Source organism: Pyxicephalus adspersus, chromosome 10, assembly GCF_032062135.1.
Source record: "Pyxicephalus adspersus chromosome 10, UCB_Pads_2.0, whole genome shotgun sequence".
NCBI classification, from domain to species: domain Eukaryota; kingdom Metazoa; phylum Chordata; class Amphibia; order Anura; family Pyxicephalidae; genus Pyxicephalus; species Pyxicephalus adspersus.
Genome location: NC_092867.1, coordinates 33,100,036 through 33,117,082, shown reverse-complemented (window position 1 = coordinate 33,117,082; position 17,047 = coordinate 33,100,036). Strand labels below are relative to the sequence as shown.

General features: G+C 37.8%; 1 protein-coding gene across 2 annotated transcripts in view; it reads left to right on the top strand.

The window, feature by feature from the left end:
• Positions 1-13,781, top strand: part of MCU (mitochondrial calcium uniporter) — a 67,355-nt gene extending 53,574 nt beyond the window's left edge. Inside the window, exons 2-8 of one of the 2 annotated variants that reach the window (XM_072423959.1) lie at positions 6,985-7,054; positions 8,180-8,350; positions 8,528-8,632; positions 8,735-8,895; positions 9,764-9,967; positions 10,922-11,038; positions 11,404-13,781. In XM_072423959.1, the coding sequence (XP_072280060.1) occupies positions 6,985-7,054; positions 8,180-8,350; positions 8,528-8,632; positions 8,735-8,895; positions 9,764-9,967; positions 10,922-11,038; positions 11,404-11,484 (909 nt within the window). In that variant the 3' untranslated portion in view covers positions 11,485-13,781. Of the gene's footprint in view, positions 1-6,984; positions 7,055-8,176; positions 8,351-8,527; positions 8,633-8,734; positions 8,896-9,763; positions 9,968-10,921; positions 11,039-11,403 lie in introns of both variants that reach the window. The other variant, XM_072423958.1, reaches the window with a different exon arrangement.
• Positions 13,782-17,047: the final 3,266 nt, after the last annotated feature.

Sequence of the window (17,047 nt, the reverse complement as noted above, 5' to 3'; positions counted from 1 at the left end):
TATTCTAGTTCTTTGTTTAAAATGTGCAAATGGGGTCTTAATGCATACCATTGTTCCATAAAACCTGACAGCAAGCGCATCTTTAATCTTTAAGCTCAACAATGAAATGTACTCTCTATATTGTTTTCCTGGAGAAGCAGTATAGTTCTTTTCTCTCTGCTTAGCAGAATTACATGTTGCAGATGATTTTTGTCAATTTCTTTTGGTGCTGCAGTAGAATGAGACTACAGAGATTTCGTGCACAGTGCTCAGCCTGAGAAAGCTGTGTATTTATTTTACCTTAATAGCTTGTTATTATAGAAACTACTGGAGTTTTCTGTTGAACACAGCAATACAATTTGTACCTCTTTTATTGCTATTTTTTTTCTCAAATTTAAAACTACTTTTCAATCATGATTATTATGCAAAAGGCAACCAAACAAATTGTGAGTACTTTAATTAAAGTGGCTGAGTTACCTTGCAACAAAAAAAAGCCAGCATGTTGGAAAATGTAGGTCACTTGGCATTGATGGAAGTGTTGATGGTTTGTAAAAGTGTAACTGGTCTAGGTTCTCCCTATATTAATACAGGAACACACCGACAACTGAACCTATGAGGGGTTGGAAAGATGAACATAAACATATTGCACGGTTTAGTTGTGAGACATGTAAAGATGATTGGACAAAGGGTGGCCAGACTCTGATGTGTACAGCAAACTTAACTTTGCTTACTTGTGCATTCACCTCCAGAGTAACTAGATGAACATCTGTGATATAAATGTTTTAGCTGATTTTGCAAAGCCAAATACAAGAAGCAAACATTTTGTGTTCCATCTTGTGTTCTGGTAGGATTATTCCAAGATTGTAAATTCTTTAGCATACTAAATTCTAACTCCTCCTTTTTACTTTCTATCTATATTCAGTGCAGAGATTCCTAGTCTGGTAATTACACATTTGTAAGGTTTAGAAATGGTACATCCTACTAACTTGTGGAGCATTCTTACCTGATCGAAGACATTCCATAATAATGAGTTTGTGTTCCTCCATTCTGTAACACGTTGGAAGTGCTAATTCTACATTTATCTACTTTACCAACCAATTGTAACTCATCTACTGCTCTGACTCTTGCTTAGTAAATTCTAGATGATTGCTATGTTCTATCAAATTAAAGACGACTTTTCTTGGCCAAGATAAAATTCTGCTCCAAAAACTTGAATGAAACTGGATTTGGGGGTTAGAAGGGGTAAGGAAAATACGTTGACTTCTCTTTAATTAGTATGGGTTCCCACAAGGTCTTATTGAGCTTTCCCAGGCTGAGCACAGTGCCTGAAATTTGTAGTCTCATTCTACTGAAGTACTAAAGAATGACAAAAATCATCTGCAACATACAATTCTGCTATATGCAGAGAAAGGAATCCAAACTATAGGGCTTCTCCAGGACAATAATATATTGAGAACTACCAATACATGTCATAGTGACATTGTTCAGCTGCCAAACCTCTAAACTGTTTTGGCCTTTTAGCTTGGTTAATAAGGTAAAGCTGTGCTTACCTTCACTACCTTGAAAATGTGACTGGGAGTGACTTTCCTTTACAACAGAGGCGATCATAAGTGCAAGAAGGCCTCAAGCCACAAGGGGTGGCCACGGGGCTCAGAATTCGTTCATCGGGGGAATTTTACATGGAGGCACACTGTTGGCTACATCCACCACTCAGGTGGGCTTGGGGGTATGTAAAGTGGATTCCTCTGCTAATGGGGCCTCGGATTCCGTTTAGCGGTGAGGGATGAACCGAGCCAGTTCAGCACACAACTGTTGACTACATCTGCTGATGCTTTACAAAGTGTATATTTAAGCTTTCTTGAGTGGACACCAACTACCTGAACAGTCTCTATTCATTTACTAAATCAGCCCCATGGTGCCCAGGGGTGCATTTTATTTGCTTTAGTATTCATAGCACTTTTTGCTCATCATGGCTTCTTGGCCGTTCCAATGTGGTTCTTCTGTGGAAGAACAAACTCCAATACATACAGCCGTTGGTAAGCAGCTGTGAAAGCCACCACGGGGTTATTTTAGACACTGTAATTAAATGGTAATTTCTGAGAGGGAAGTTCCCTAATCCCATTTCTAGTAAATATTTTTACAGAACTGTATTAAGGAGCTATGTGTTTGGAGTTGTGTTGTGACTGGATTTACAACTCTGTGTTTAGAATTTATAGAAGTCAGCTGTTTTTGTTTAGACAGTAGGAAAGCACAAGGCATAAACAAACCCAAATGTTCAGCATTGGTGTGGTGTGACGCACTGATGGAGTTGGACAGAAATTAAAATGAGAAATGAGATGAAGTTGATTTGAACTGTTGTGGATCTCAGGGCTTTTGTAAAGTGTATATTCTCCTAAATGAACTAAGAATAGTGTAAATTTTTACTGGTTACTCTTGAAATAAAGATATGTAGCTAACCATGCCACAACAACGAGAATTACAATTGATATGAGCATAGATTCAGTTTAACCATGAAAGTGTTAATGTGAAGCTTTTTATTTCATCCAGAAAAAAATGGCTTCAATTATTTCCATCACATCTCATTTTCTGCCCATTGTGTTGCCAACACTCCTGTTTCTACATTTTGTATACACCAAATAATTTTCACAGCATTCAAATTGTTGGGGTTCCTGGCTGACAACCAGTACATGCTGTGAATGCCTGCAGTACACTTCTATTTCATGTGAGAATTTTCTGAATCCTAATATAAAGAAATGCTTTTAGTTCATCTTCCCCCAGCTGGAATCATTTACTGTGTTCTGGGCTCTAGAATTGCTTGTTGATTTTATACAAATGGCACTTTTTAATGAGGGAGGTAAAAGCAGGCAAAGGTAAAATTGTGAACTGTAGGTTTTGTTTTAATTCTTGAGTTAGCTTTTTTTGTTTATGGTTTTAGGGTATATTTCACAAATGGCTATATCATGTGTTTGTAAAATGACAAATAGAGTGTGTTATTAGATTTGAAATCTACATGGAGCAAAAACGAATTTACTAAAGGGAATGCAAAGTGCAATGTTGAAGCATTACTATACAACATGACCTTATGAAATTGGAATTGAGTTTTGTAGTGCATCGGCCATGGTAGTTTTGAATTGGTAATTGGTGGGCCAGCATTGAAATAAGAATGTAGGTAGATATACAATTTTGTTTTTATTTAACTAAGGTATTTTTTATTTAATTAAGGTATAACTAAACTACTATTTTTGGATTTAAATCTTTTTAACACATAACTAGAATACATTTTATATTTGCATAGACACCACTTTTTTTTTTTTTTGGAAATACATATCAAGTGTAGTTTTGCAGTATTGTTTGCAGCAAATAACCTAATAAGTAAGTGAAAGTATGACTCCAGATTATTAGGTATATTGACCAAATACTATGTAAATTTCCAATTGGAGATATATAGAGAAAAATAATAATCTAGTAGCATTGCAGAGTAAGAAAGCATCACCGTAAGACATTAATGCGATTGGATATATTAGGTGTATAGTATAAATCAAATCTTTAATGAAATTATGATATGGTTAGAGATAGGACCATAACAAAAAATCACACCCCTATGAATTTATTGGGATTGGTTTACCATAGGGAACGTTACTGCTGGCAAACCATGTTTGGTTCTCCCTTTCCTTTTTTTCATCCATTTAAAGTAATTCCACAGGTTTGTAAGGATTAGGTACTATGTACATAGACCTTGAGGTTGTCACTGGTATCTGCTTGGAACCATTCTTTGATTCTCCACAATTCATTGATCGTTGCCTATCAATCTGCTTCAAGTGCTTTTTTTCTTTCCTATGGACTTGTATGGGAATGCAAAACCCGACTGAAGCAAACAAAAGGCTATTGTCGAAGACCCTAAAACAGTTCATAGATGTGTATTTTTAAGATTTGCCCTCACTTACAATTGTTTTAATACAGATATTCATGCAAATTCTTTTGCTGAACACATGGTCATGAGGTTTTTTAATTAATGCCCATGGAGAATGTTTTACATTGTTGCCAAGGAAAACTTAGTTTCTTTTTGAATAGTTTAGTTGAGGTGTGTCCTGGTTAACTTATGCGGGCAGTCAATAAAAACAGTTCAGTTCGGATCTCAAAACACTTTCTGCTTTAGTTTTTTTTGGCTCCAGTTTTTTCACTAATTCTCTTCCAATACTGTGTGTATGATAAGCAGCCAAAGGAAAAGGCTTTAAGTTTACCCCTGGGTAGTAGTATACCCATTCAGTTCCTAATAAACATGAGGCTTGTAAAAAAAAAAAACATTACATTGTCTGCTCTGTGTTATTCAAATTGATAATAAAAGTACATTTAACGGGAAAGAAGCAATTGGGCTGCTCTCAGAACACTGGTAAATTTTATCCCAAAGGGGGCTATTTTTTGGTGTATTCTGACTTACTTTGAAATGGACAATTTGCATTTTTGATATGATGGTTGATGGTATATGTAGTTTAATACCCCCGTACATTAGTGGGTAGCAGTGTCAGCACTTGTGTGAGACCACAGAAGGGATCACTTATGGTCCACAATTTATATTTACATGCTCCTCATACTGCCTTTTATTCACCACATTGTATTAGTGTGAGTGAATAATGTGAACCTGAACAGAATAATGGAAGTGTCAATTGTAAGATCAGAGATGTTGTCTGCACACCAATAGGGTAACTAGTGTGTAACTGTATGTGGAAGCAATGTGTTGGTGTGCAGACAGAATCGCTTATTTTACACTCATGGAACATGACCCAATCCATCTTGGTCTTCCTGGCCCTTAGAAGCTTAAAGGTTTAAAGGTTGGAAGCTTAAAGAGGGAGGTCTGCAGAAATCCAAGTGCCAAAAGAATATTTCAAATTGTCAATATGATTAAAGTTGGACTCAATGCATATATATAAATCAATCAATGCAACTCATGCATATTAAATAGTTTATTAATAAATCTTTACATTCAGACTTTGCATGGACCTTCAAGGCAGAGCTCAGGCTGTAAGAAAAAAGTGAAGCAGCACTATGAGCCAGTCAGTGGAATGCTCATATTCTAACCAAGAACATGCTAATGAGAGTGCAGATGGAGTGGTGGTCAAGCTTGATTGGTTTTTAGGACACAGATAAATATATGACGGCGTTCAAATGTTTTCTAAAGAATGTTGTCAGATTTCCATCTAATTTGTTGTAGCATATGTGCATTAAGAATATAAATAACCTGTCCAGGCTTTGATGTATGTCTGTGCTATGCCTCTTGGACGTTTTGCTGCATTCCTGCACATAAACATCTCGGTATGATATTCTTTCATCTTCATGGATCATGCACGTATCGTGATCTAATGTCCTTCTGCTCTGTTTTACGACTGTTGTGCAGCCCCCTATGGAACCCTTCAGCCCAACACAGCTGTCTTCCTGGCTGTGTAGATAAACACAAAGCCCACAGTGAGCCTAAATGATAAAGTGGGTGAAATAAAATGTCATCACGTATGCTTTTTAATTACATGTGCTAACTTTTAACTATTAGCTACAGTATATTAGTTTTCAATCTGAACGTGTGAATTGGTGTCATTGAAATATGGTCACATCATGGGAAATATTTTATATCAGTCGGTTTGAAAATAAAGGGTACTGAAAAAATTTATCAACCAATCCCAGGGGTTACACAGCAGAGTTTTGGATGTGACATGTGGGAATAAATGGTTACCAAGACCTGTTCACGATGAGGGTCTACCTGATTGGAAATGATTTGAATTGAAGATTTAGGAAGACCCAAACACTACACATTCAACTTTGGGTATGGGGTGCTTTTGTGTACACTTATGTTTGCTTTGGAAATGGTTTAGATCAGCCTTTCTTGACCTTTCTAACATGAGGGAAACCTCAAATTAACTCTTGGGTCTTCATGGAACCCCTCTATACCTATATCCACAGCTCACTATACGTACATTAGAGTGGTTAATAGGAAGAATGTCACCCTTACAAACAGCCAAAAAGATCATTGGTGTAAAACATGCTTATTGTTCAAGGAACCCTTAGCAACCTTGCTTGATTTTCATCAACATTTAATGTGGAAAGTTGCATTGTGTCAAGACATTTTTACTAAACTTTGCTAGAAGTAGACAGGATGAGAAGACAATAAAAAATTGGCAAAAAGCATTAATATTCCCTTTAGTTCCTACATTATACAAATCACAGCAGGTTTACTTTGATGGGCGTTCTCTGCAAGGGTTTGGTAAAAAGAATACAAAGTCCCTGGTTGTGGTCTCTTCTTTAGAATTGGCTACAATTAAGTTTTTTTTTCTTTTTTTTTACATCACTTCAAATGTTTCTTTTAAATTAGGAATTTAGATTGTTTTTTTTTCTCATGTCAGGAGGTGTGGAGGATTATACTGCATAGGGTTTTAGAAGTTTTAAGTCAGGGGTCAGCAAAATTTTTTTGCTACTAGGCCATTTTAGGAGGTCAAGAAGGCACACTAAACCGCACTCTCTCTCTAATTGTGCGCTGATGGCTCTGCCCCCCACCAGGAACGCCCCTGAATGAAAACCACTTTCCTTTGCAATGCATACGGAGGAGAGGGAATGTTCCCTTACCCCAGGGCAGAGGTGTTAACGCCGGCCATGGTAAATAGGGAAGGGAGGCATAACAAGTAGGCTTAAGAGCCGTATGCCGCTCCGGAGCTGCGGGTTGCCGACCCCTGCCAGCTGGGATTGGGCTGGATCGACCAGGGGGCGTTAGGCTGGAGGGGACCACTGGCTAGGCTGTATCTGGCCTACCCCTGTTTTAAGTAGTGATGCATCCTCTTTGATTTAGTAGTGAGCACACTATAAATGTTGTCTGAATGAAAAAAGTTGGTTTTCTTACTAGCGAGTCCCATGGTGCAGTTAACATGAAAGAAAAAAAAGAAAAACCTTTGTATTTCCCTACTGTGTGACTCAGCTGCAGGGTGATATTCTATGATGAGTAATGATATATCTCATTTTTTTCAGGTGCACCAGAGATTTCCTGCATGGCCATGCCAAAGAGTAGTGTATTGCAGTACAGCATCGCCCTCTGATGGTAAGATGATGTATCTGCATGTAGAACTGTAGAGGCTGCTTTCCTTCTAAAAAACTGGAGTAATCTAATGGAATATTCCCATCTCAGTAATGCCTAATACATAAATTATTTATTTTAACATTAAAATAAAATTTTAGTATCTGTATGTTTTTGTAAAAATAATTCCCTTATACTTAGAGTGCATTCTTATTTAACAATAGTCAAAATTATTTACCAATAGTCCAGATAATTTTTTTTGACCGACCAGGCAGTGTATATATTGTTTTATATGATACTGTATCCTCCACATGCATATAGGTGACTATATCTACAAATATTAACTACTGGCAGAAAGGTTTCCCATTGAAATGCAGTAAATTTTCATTTTTAGCATTCACCAATAAAATAATGAAATCAAATAAACTTTAGACTTGCACAAAATGGCAAGGTTTCATCAAAAAGTTGGTAAAAAAAAAACTGTCCATAGGTTTCAGAAATGTATAAGGATTTACAGACTGAACTGCTCTTTTTTCTATGGTGCTCTCATTATTCTGCTCCCTATTACAAAGTAAGAAGGTTAAAGCTTGTGTTTAAATCAATATTCCAAGTTTCTATAAAGTGAAACTATCTTTCTGCATTACAGAACTGTGAGCAGGCAAGGTTTTTATTGCAGAATGGACAGGTTTATGTCCCTTCTGCAATAAAGCATTCTTACCTGCCTGGTTGCAATCTTCTTTTCCCTAATGTCATTCTGGCCTGACCTAACAAGATGGCCAGAGATCAGACACCCAGAAGAGTAGCGGAGGAAGATGGCAGCACCCATGCCGAAGTGAGCACAGGAAAGTGGGAAAAAATTGCATTTAGGCAGGTATGTTCATTTTATTACAGATGGGACATTGTCTGTCTCTTCTGTAATAAAGGATCTGCCAGGTGACTTTTTTTTTTTTTACTTTAAACTGCAGTAGTTCTTCATTGACATAATGCAGATTATCGTATTGTTGATGATGTTCCTTATATTACTTTTAGAACATACTGCGTTTTTTGTTAAAATTTAAATAACTGCCCAGCTCATTTATGTTCTATTTGATTGATTTGTGATCCATCCAATATAAGTTACTAAAAAGTTATTTTACGGTTTCTTAGCAGGTGTTTTTGTGGTTTACCAAAACGGGTTGCCTGTGATAACTGTTGACCTCCCATCACGGCAGGAGAAATGCAGATTCACTCTAAAGCCTCTTTCAGATACAGTAGGCGAATTCCTGCAGCAGGTTCAGGCAGAAGACCGAGGAATAGACAGGGTGGCAGTCTACTCCATAGGTATGTAAGACAATAATTGTGATGGCTTCAACTCATGTATTGGTTCTCTCTAAAATGTTTTAGCCAGACCATTGTAATTGGCCACTATGACTTTAGATACTTTTAGGGAAAAATGTATGTTTCTACAACTGACTTTTTTTATTTTTAAACTCTTGTTTTTGTTTTTTCTAACTTCAGATGGAGATCGTATAGCTTCTTCCACAAGTATAGAAGTTCTTCTATTAGATGATTTTCAATTGACAATTAATGATAGAAGCCACCATGTGCGGCCGCCAAAACGAGGTAGGTATGGTGTGTTAAAGAGCAGTTAGTGAACCATGGTTTGCCTTTTTTTAAATTGTATATTATTACTGTTGGGCTATTCATATTTTGCTATATGCTCAGACCTCCTAAGCCATGAAGATGCAACGACAATGAATGACTTGAAGACCCTTGTACAGCAGTTGTACGGCTCTATGCGAATTGAAGAACACCAGCTCAACAAAGAGCAAGAGCTCTGTCGTCGGCTAGAGGTCCTTCAAGTACAGCTGGAACCTCTTGAAAAGGTAGACCTAAAATCTGTATTTAACCAACCAGACTATCTGGCAATATGGGCAATAGGACCTCATAGGTTAGTAGGGGATTTTGACAACAGTCATTAGGTTAATTGTAACTAATCCTCAGTCATACTAATTCAAATGGCCTATTTGTGGTAGTGAGAATGACCTTTAAAGGATTGTAATAGATACAAGTAGTCCCTGAGTTAAGAACATCTGACATATGGATAACTCCTAGATACGAACAGGGCTTTCCTGCTCTCTCCTGGGCAGGACAGAGGCTTGATTGGGGGAGGGGGGTGGTTTTGCATGACTTGCAGAAGAAGTCTTTGCTAAACACAGATGAGGTTGTGGGTGATCTTAGGGGGGTGAGCTCTTACTGCAGCCTCTTCTAACTCTTTAATGAACAAGACAAACTCTGCAGTTGTTTCTTTTTGCATATCAAAGCACTGCTTGCTCCAGAAGCTAATGAATGTCTAGGCTCCATAATGTTTTTTTTTTTAATTTTTTTGCTTTCATTGTGATTAACTCACAATGAAGATTTTTTTACAGTAACTGACACCATGCTGCCTAATATGTTGAAACATATCCTAATTGCATTTATTAAAAAAATTTGTACCTTGTTCAACTTAAGAACAAACCTACAGTCCCTATCTCAGATGTAACCTGGGGACTACCTGTAGATGGGAGAAAGAAAAGGTGAAGAAGAATAAAGTCTTATCTAGTCAGAGTTGCTTTTTAAAATGTAATTTCCACCCATGGATTCCAGGTCCTGTTAAAAAGATATTGCTATATAGGACAAAAATTTGAATGTTCACTCCAGTCCACAGATTTTTACAAAAAATTATAACAAAAATGTTTTGTTTGCCAATTGTAGGTTCGTCTTCAAATTGCTCGACGAGCGGAAAAGAAGACAAGATGGGTTCAGTGGGGAGGTTTAGCATATATGTCATTACATATTGGAATCTTTGCTCGTTTGACGTGGTGGGAATACTCCTGGGATATCATGGAGCCAGTCACGTATTTTGTCACTTATGCCACAGGCCTAGCAGGGTATGCCTATTATATGCTGACAGGCAGGGTAAGTATCACACCTCATTAAAGACCTAATAAATACATGCTGTTCATGATGACTGTGTTGTGTGTTGAAGTAAATCTAAAGGCTCCTGTATGACTGTCTAAACAAGTCCTAAATTAAATTACTATATGAAACATAAGTAAACAAGACCTTTCCTTTTAACCTCCACAAAGAAGCTAAATTATATTTAATTTGTGTCTTACATACTCCCATTCCCAGATACTCATTATTATGAATACATTTGCCATCTTAGCATTTAAGATATGGCAACATTTGTACTGTTATAAATTATGTTTCATGTGCTTTTGTTTTCTTAACCTACATTTTAAAAACCAGACTCTAAAGTTAGTCTGAATTTTCAATGTTAGGCAAGTAGATGGGGAGCATTGGGTTGTCTTTATGGATTTGTGTGTTTCTTGGTGGACTTGGGTAGTTTTACAAAAAGTTTAAAAAAAAAAAGGGTAAAGTCCAAAGAGATATTTATATGTATACAAATAAAATATGTTTCAGAGGCATTTCCCCCTTCTTCGGGGCTGTATGTTGGAGAAAAGGAGGCATCCTCTTCCTATTTGGAGTCCTAAACAAACTTCTTGAGGCTCCATCCCATACATGCGAGAAGTAGTATTAAACATGCTTCTGCATTAGCTCATTAGGTCCAGTCATTGCTTCCTATTTGCCTACATACAGCTGTAAAGAAGAGGGATGTTTCTATTGAAATACATTTGTCTTCTTTGGCACATGTGATTAAGTACGTCTCTAAACTTTTCAATGGAGTGGCTCTTCTATTGTTTTTTTCCTTGCATTTCTTAGAATAATTTTATGAAATTTATTGTGCCTTGTCATGTCGAGGCACAATAAATTTCAGTCAGGGAAAAAATTGTACTTTGTGTGGTATTTCTCACAAACAGTAAATTGATATATGTACAATGTACTATAACTTTGCTTTTTTCATTGTAGGAATATTTGTATGCAGATGCCAGAGATAGACAGTTCTTACAATTTTTCCATAAAGCGGCCAACAAAGAAAAATTTGATGTTCTAGAATATAATCGACTCAAGGATGCCATTGCTCAGGTATGGTTTAAGATGACTTGGCTTTACTCAAGCGTGTTTGGCATGTAGCACTCTGATTTTTTATTCGTGAAACTGCCACATCTTTAGTGATGGTTTGTTCCATCCCTGATGACAATTAAATTGAACCAAGCAGCTATATATAACTAATTTAAATACTTTTTGTTAAATGCTGAATGGACAGTTTAAAGCTTTACCTTTCTTTTAGTATGTTTTGTATGAAATCTGTGACTTTTTCAATTGTTCCCTTTATTTTTTTATTAATCTTCCCTAAACCTAATTTGCGTAAGGTACAGGACGCACTTGGGGCACACGTCAAACTAAAAGCTTGTGTAAATATATGTATTTTTTTTTCTTGATTTACTTAGGCTGAGTTGGACCTTAAGAGGCTACGTGACCCCCTGCAGCTACATCTTCCAATCCAACAAATTGAGGATGCTAAGGATTGATCATTGTACAACTTCAAAATCCCCAGCAAAACCTGTGGATATCTCTTGCCTTTGAATAAAAAGCATAATAGGTGGTAGCTGGGATATGATGGGATGGGTGATCATTTTCCACTTTTTTTTCTCCCTAGATTTTTAAAGCTTTTGTTAAAGGGAAAATGTGTAATGGAAGAATAAAAATGAAATTTAATCGAAGGTTTGGGGCCTTGACCTTGTTAAAAGCCTACTTTGAAGGGCTTAGAAAATTTTCTTATTGAAACTATATATATTTTATTTGTTGGTGAATGAAAATGAATGGTGAAAATTATGGATGAGGTTCCCAAAACAATTAAATATTCATTTTTTTTATTTTTGACATTTTGGTTCTCCTGGTTTTATGACAAGTTAAAATGTGGCAGAGTGCCTATTAATAATCTGCTGAGCCAATGGAGGTACTCCAGAAACATGGCACAGAACATAATGCCATTCAGAGAAGCGTGGACCAGAAGCCACTGCAGCATAATGCTTTTCTTCGCTCTTGAAAAGCATCTATCGGGACTCGGTTGAGGGTTTTCTTGCCTTTTTCTGATGAACTCTGGGTTCGTGCACATGCCATGTTAAGGTGCAACACTGTTCCATTTTAATTCCAGTCCCAAAGTCCCAAACACCGTGAGACTTTCTGCTATGCATTAAAAAAGAGAAAAAAAAACCGCACGTGATTTTTCTTGTAATCACTTTCTTAAATGTCCCTCGTCCCTATTCCTTCCACAGCCTTGGCTATATATATTTCAGGGGTTCAGTGCATGATTGGTTTTTATGTCTGTCCTTTTTGGGAGGGAGATGTTCCCCTGTCCCGCACTCTTGGGAGGTGGCTTAGTAGCATATCAGGGTTGCATGAAAAATTCAAAAGGGTTACCACCTCATTTTATCATGATGATCATCAGATATAGTCATAAAGATTTACATTTTCCAGCTGGTCTTCTGCTGGTGGAAATACAACTTCTTTCTGGATGAAAACATCTGACCCGTCCAGCTTTGTCTACATTTTGTTTATCTACATATCACTGAAGAGCTGGAGAGTGGCAAAGGCTGAGATATAACCTCTATCTTTGTTCCAAAGATTTCAGGGGGTTTTCTTTTCTTTTTGTTTTTTTGTTTTGTTTTTTCCTGGAATACGCTGCTCTTCCACAGACTTTTAATATCAAAATGGTGCAGTCTCTTGTTGGGAAAGGGGGGGAAAGCAACAGGGCAAACAAGGGAGTGTTTGAGCTACAAGTTTGCAGAGACATTTTTAAAGGACTCCCACTGTGAAAGGCTCCTACTTCAGGGATAGGATTACAGAACTAAAGAAGTGAAGCCAGTTGACTGGTGCCTTGCATAATATGAAATAGAGAGGAGAGTGTATGTTCTCTTCACGTATTACTAAATAGCTGGCAGTTATGCTAACAAGGACTCATTGCCAGCCTAAATCTTGAGTCCACGTGGAATATAGCTGGCACATGCTGCCACTTAAGTCTTAATAACTGTCACCTACTTCTCTCCTCTCAGGTGGATTGAATCTGTTTTCCATCATGTATTTGTTTGTTGTCTTCTATGTCTTGTATTTTGTTCAAGATTGTAGATCCATGCAGAACGTTAGGCCTCAAAGCACAGGCAATAATAAACCTGTAGGTGGTAATGCATCATGCTCATTACCGGTCTCTCTGGTGGGATCCAATGCCTTGATCTGTATTTTCAAGCTGTGCCCTGGAAATCACGTTGATGAATGAAGCAAAAGTGGCTGATGTGATATAAGCAAGATTGACAATCATCTCCATGGAGAGGGACCCTAATTAAGAATACAGAGTATCACAAGTAGTTCTTTAGAATGTTTGTTGTTAATGGCAGAGCAGCTCAAAGGACAAGGTCCTCAAATGTTCATGCTATGGCCAAAGCATAATAACCTTTTGCCTATGTTTCTGCTTGGATTACTGTGATCTTGTACAGGAGATGCTCTTTTTAACACTAATTCAACTTAAAGTTCTACCTTTTACCATTTGCACTTCTGCTGCTGATGGGGGTGGGAGCAATTGCCCACAGGGGCTCCTCCTGCAACAAATGGTCTAATCATGTTTGTATGGAATGTTTTGAAGCAGTAAAAACACAGGAATTGTCTCAAAGGGTCGACTGAGTGTAAGTGTGCGGGGAGGTTTGGAGCATGGAGGAATGTCCTATAAATAAGCAAAATATAGATGTGTAAAATCATGTATCATTTATGAAATATGTATAAAAGAATCATGTAATTCTGCAACAATAAACACTTATTCTGTTTTTCAAGTAAAGTTGTATTATTGTGTTTCATTATGCAAAAATGTAAAGTTTAAAGCTGCCATTTACTTTGCCTTTACTGTGCCCCTGTCAAGATATCAGAAAAACCTGGCCGCTATTTTAATCTTCTCCTACCCCAAAAAAAGGCTTTTGTGTTTAGATACATTACAATGATTGAAAGTTATTCTGGATGGAGTAGGCATCACTAGGTAAGCTACATTTTTTATGCAGACCACCAGGTAATACTCACATATGATACTGATAAAGTAGGAGGAAAAATGCTCATTATATATTTATTCTGTGGCCCCAGTGATGCCTTCACTGGGTGTCTGTGCTTCTCTGTGTAATGCAGGCAGATTGTATCTGGCAGAATTATTAATTTTTGAAACCTTCACCTAGCCTTAGTACTCATTTTAACAGCCTTCTGTTCGGATGTAATTATTGAGCATTCTATTGGTTGAATTTAATGGGTGAATGTCATTCTTGAGGAGTGGGCATCCCTGGACGAGCTTCATTTACATGCAGATTGCCCTGGCTCAATACCCATATATGAAAATCATCCACAATGGATGAAAGAACTGCATTCCAGTGCATAAAAGGGGCAAACCAGAGATTGTAGGGCTGGAGGACAAGGAAGGGTTAGGTGAAGCTGGATGTCAAGAAGTGAGATGGGCTCTTTGTGACTTGAGGTTTCTAATGCAAAACATGAGGCCCTCAAAGTGTGCAGTTAAATCGGAGGTACCCGGCTATTTTGGAACAGGAGAGAAGCCTGCACAACTGTGCAAGACAAAAAAGGTAAGACCTGGGTTTTGCTTTACCTGTGGATAGAATGACTGTATACATGTATGACCGGACTATGGATTTGCACCAACAATAGTTTTTTTTTCCATCCATTATATGAGAGAAAGCCACTGTGTAAATTGTATAAATGATGACTTAACTACTTGTGATTGATTGCTGAGTTAAGGAAAACTTGAAGTGGCAGCTTGTTGCATGACATATCTCAATGATCACTATTGCAGGGCAAAAGAGAAGTCAAGTAATTTAAAGAATTCCAGAAAACATTGTTTCCATCCCCTGCAGAAATGACAGTTTTGTATACAAATATAAATTACAGTTATAAATGCCAATAGAGAAGCTGTTTCACCTGACTACATGTTTGTCTGCAAGAGGAAACTACAGAACGACTGTGCTGATGCTGTGGATTGCAATCCAAAATAAAAATGTTTTAAAGCAGTAAAACCATATCTATATTTACTCCTTTTTTTTTTTTTTTTTTTTTTTTTTTTGGTAACTCCTAAAGTAAGATGTCAGGTAAGATGTCAATTCCACTCCTACCAATGATTACATTTTTCTGAATATGCAAATTGTCCTACTGTTCTTCTAGGCTTAAGTGATGACTTTGAAGAAGGGATCACATTGGTTATTTCATACTACCTATAAACCTACTTTTATCTTGAGTCTATGACTCCATTGGAACAAAGGGGCCACAAGGACAGCCAGGCAACTCACAGGCTCCATGTGGCTCCAGATTTCTTTATTCTGTGCAAAATGTTTGATCATTTAGACCAGCAAACTTTTTTTTGGCTACTAGGCCATTTTAGGAGGTCAAGAAGGCACACTAGGCTGGACTCTCCCTCGAGCCCCGAGCTGATGGCCTCTCCCCCCACCAGGAACACCCCTGCATCCTCCACAATGCATACAGGTAAGAGGGATTGCCCCTGAAAGGAAATCTCTCTCCCCCGCAATGCATACGGAGGAGAGGGAATGTCCCCTTACCCCGGCGATGGAAGTGTTAACACCGGCCAAGGTAAATAGGGAAGGGAGGCATACCAAGGAGGCCCAAGAGCCGCATGTGGCCGACCCCTGCTGTCCGGGATTAGGCCGGAAGGCCGGATCGACCAGGGGGGGGCGTTAGGCTGGAACGGACTACTGGCTAGGCCAGTAGTGGCCAGAGTTTGCCCACCCCTAAAACCCCCCCCCCCCCGCGGTTTAGACAAATGACCCAACAAAACGTAAAATTTATCAAACTGATTTGCCTATTCGTGTGTATTATTGGTCTTATTTCTATAATCCATTTTTTGTTCAGAGTTCTTCATTATATTATTATTAAACCACTTTTCACTTCCAGCAGTTGCTGTGTAGAGCAAGTTTGTAACTGATATATATGACTGATATATGATGTAAATATGGTCAATACTAATTTTTTTTTTTTAAGAAGCTATACTGGAGGAGGTCAGAAACTTTTAACCATTTCTGTGAACCCTCCTAAACTGCTAAAATAAATAAAACATGGCTATTTACCCCCTGCTCTGGCAGAATATGGTTATAATGCTTTTTTTCATACCACATTAGCATTGGCTGCAGGTGTTTATACGTATATAAAATCGGCTGATCTTTAGCGCTTTTTATGTAGGAATGCTGAAAAAAACTGGTTTGGACAGCAGAATATACTGGCAGGGAGTCAATTATGAATTGTACACTAGACAAGACAGTTGCCAAATGGTCACTTACTTTATCAGTAACTCTTCATATTGCTGAATAGCAAAGTTAGGATTACAGTCTCTTTTGCTAAGAATAAGGTAACGCTAAATACACTTACTTAAGCCAATAATGTTCCCATATATGATGTATTCTGCAGTAATAAATATGTGAAACCTTTCAAGAGTAATTCTAGGCAAACAAATCGGCTTCTGGGTCCTTTGGGAAGCAGAGTTGGTGAAATCTGATGGGAACATATTCCATTCCATAGTAAGACCATCTCCTTGCAAGATGTTGCCTGCTACGTGCTTCACAGTACTCTTTCTAGAGGATCAGCAGTGTTATCTTTGCCTAGGCAGTGTGGGCAGAAGACTAGGGTTAGATTAGTGGTGGTCAGATGGTTCTGATGAAAGTTACTCTTGGATTGAAACTCAAAATGTGAGCTGCCAGAGTTCTAATTCGACATTTCTATACCTGTCTGACAAGTATAGGAGGCCACCAAATCATGACAGCTTTCCTTGTCTGGTAGCCGATTGGTCTGAAACCCACTATACCCATCACGCATGGGGTACAGTATAGTACAGGGCAATAAAACAAATACCAATTCCAACTCAGAATTTCTCAACTAATCTGAGCAGATATCATCCAGGTTGGAATCTGTTTCAAGCACCTCTAAGTAAGATAAGTATATACAGTTAGGTCCATGAAAATTTGGACAGAGACAACTTTTTTTCTAATTTTGGTTCTGTACATTACCTCAATTAATTTTAAATGAAACAACTCAAATGCAGTTGAACTG